The sequence below is a fragment of the Cebus imitator genome, unplaced genomic scaffold (assembly GCF_001604975.1).
Source record: "Cebus imitator isolate Cc_AM_T3 unplaced genomic scaffold, Cebus_imitator-1.0 Scaffold297, whole genome shotgun sequence".
In the NCBI taxonomy this organism is placed as follows: Eukaryota; Metazoa; Chordata; class Mammalia; order Primates; family Cebidae; genus Cebus; species Cebus imitator.
In genome coordinates this window covers 512,404-513,878 of record NW_016107612.1, presented here as the reverse complement: position 1 = coordinate 513,878, position 1,475 = coordinate 512,404, and the positions used below count along the sequence as shown (strand labels likewise).

The following is a 1,475-nucleotide window of genomic DNA, read 5'->3' as shown; positions in this document are numbered from 1 at the left end:
TTAGCCAGGCGTGGTGGCACAACCCTGTAATCCCAGCTACTCGGGAGGCTGAGGCAGGAGAATTGCTTGAACCTGGAGGCAGAAGTGGCAGTGAGCCAAGATCGCGCCATTGCACTCCAGCTTGAGTGACAGAGCAAAACTCCGTCTCTAAATAAATAAATCAATCCATTTTCTCTGTCCATTCCATCGTCACATAAAACTTCAGCCCACGCTCTTCATTTCTTCAAGTCACACCAGCTCTTCTGTGCTTGACAGCCACTCCACCAAAGAGAAAAGGCAGTATTCTCAGGTGATGTATATTTCCTTTTCCTCACACACATTTACTATGCTACTTATCTGTTGAAAATTTACCTTCGTGCATGCTGCAGGGTTCCAAGCTTGAACTCCCCTTGTGGCTGGCAAAAGGACTTTTTGACAACAAGCGACGGATCCTTTCTGTGGAACTCCCCAAGATCTACCAGGAGGGCTGGAGGACCGTGTTCAGTGCAGATGCCAATGTGGTGGACCTCCACAAAATGGGGCCCCACTTCTATGGGTTTGGCTCCCAACTCCTGCATTTTGACAGTCCTGAGAATGCAGACATTTCCCAGTCTCTGCTGCAGGCAAGTAATGGGTGGGAAAACCTATGGTGCTGCACTTGTCTTAGGAGCCAGCCTCAGAGACTGCTTTTACCAGGACAGTGTATGGCTTATAAATGTAGTTTGTTATTATTCCAAGTCAGCCTACAGTTACACTGCCTGCCCGTTATCTATTTTATTATATATATATATACACACACACACACACACACACACACACACACTTTTTTAATATGACCTGTCTGCTACTCTTCATATTTGCTTGCTACAAGTTGAGGCCAGCAAGAACTCTAAGAAATAAGAAATAAGAAAAGGGTGATCATGGCCAGGTGTGGTGGCTCACACCTGTAATCCCAGCAATCTGGGAGGCCAAGGCGAGAGAATCATTGAGCCCAGGAGTTCAAGCTCAGCCTGGGCAATAGAGTGGGACCCCATCTCTATTAAAAAGAAAAAAAGAGAAAAAAGGGCGATGGTGCATTACAGATGACGGGCACTTAGATCCACAGTCCCAGGCCTGGCCTGAGGGTTCCTGTTGGAAATACAAGAGTTATTGAGTTACTTGTTTCCTTCATTCGTCCTGGGGTTAGGGCTTGGCCCTGCCATGACCTGACAATATGACTTGGTCAAGCTACTTGACCTCTCTAGGCATCAGTTCTTCACCTGTAAGGATTGATGGAGATGATAATAGTGCCAAAATTACAGAGTTGTGGTAAAACTGTGTTGCACTGTGTAATAAACAATAACTCATATTGTTATTACTTTTGCAGGACAAAACAATGTTATACATTCTGTTCTCATCTTTTATGGTATAACCTTATTTTAATTTTTCATAATTTTTTTTTTTTTTTTTTTTTTTTTTTTTTTTTTTTTTTTTTTTTTTTTTTTTTTTTTTTTTTT

The 1,475-nt window shown here is 42.8% G+C and overlaps 1 protein-coding gene across 1 annotated transcript in view; it reads left to right on the top strand.

Annotated features, from left to right (window-relative positions):
- The window catches only part of GINS3 (GINS complex subunit 3), a 14,952-nt gene that overhangs the window by 11,165 nt on the left and 2,312 nt on the right, over positions 1-1,475 (top strand). Inside the window, exon 2 of the mRNA XM_017502580.1 lies at positions 369-602. Within this exon, the coding sequence (XP_017358069.1) occupies positions 369-602 (234 nt within the window). The remainder of the gene's footprint in view (positions 1-368; positions 603-1,475) is intronic.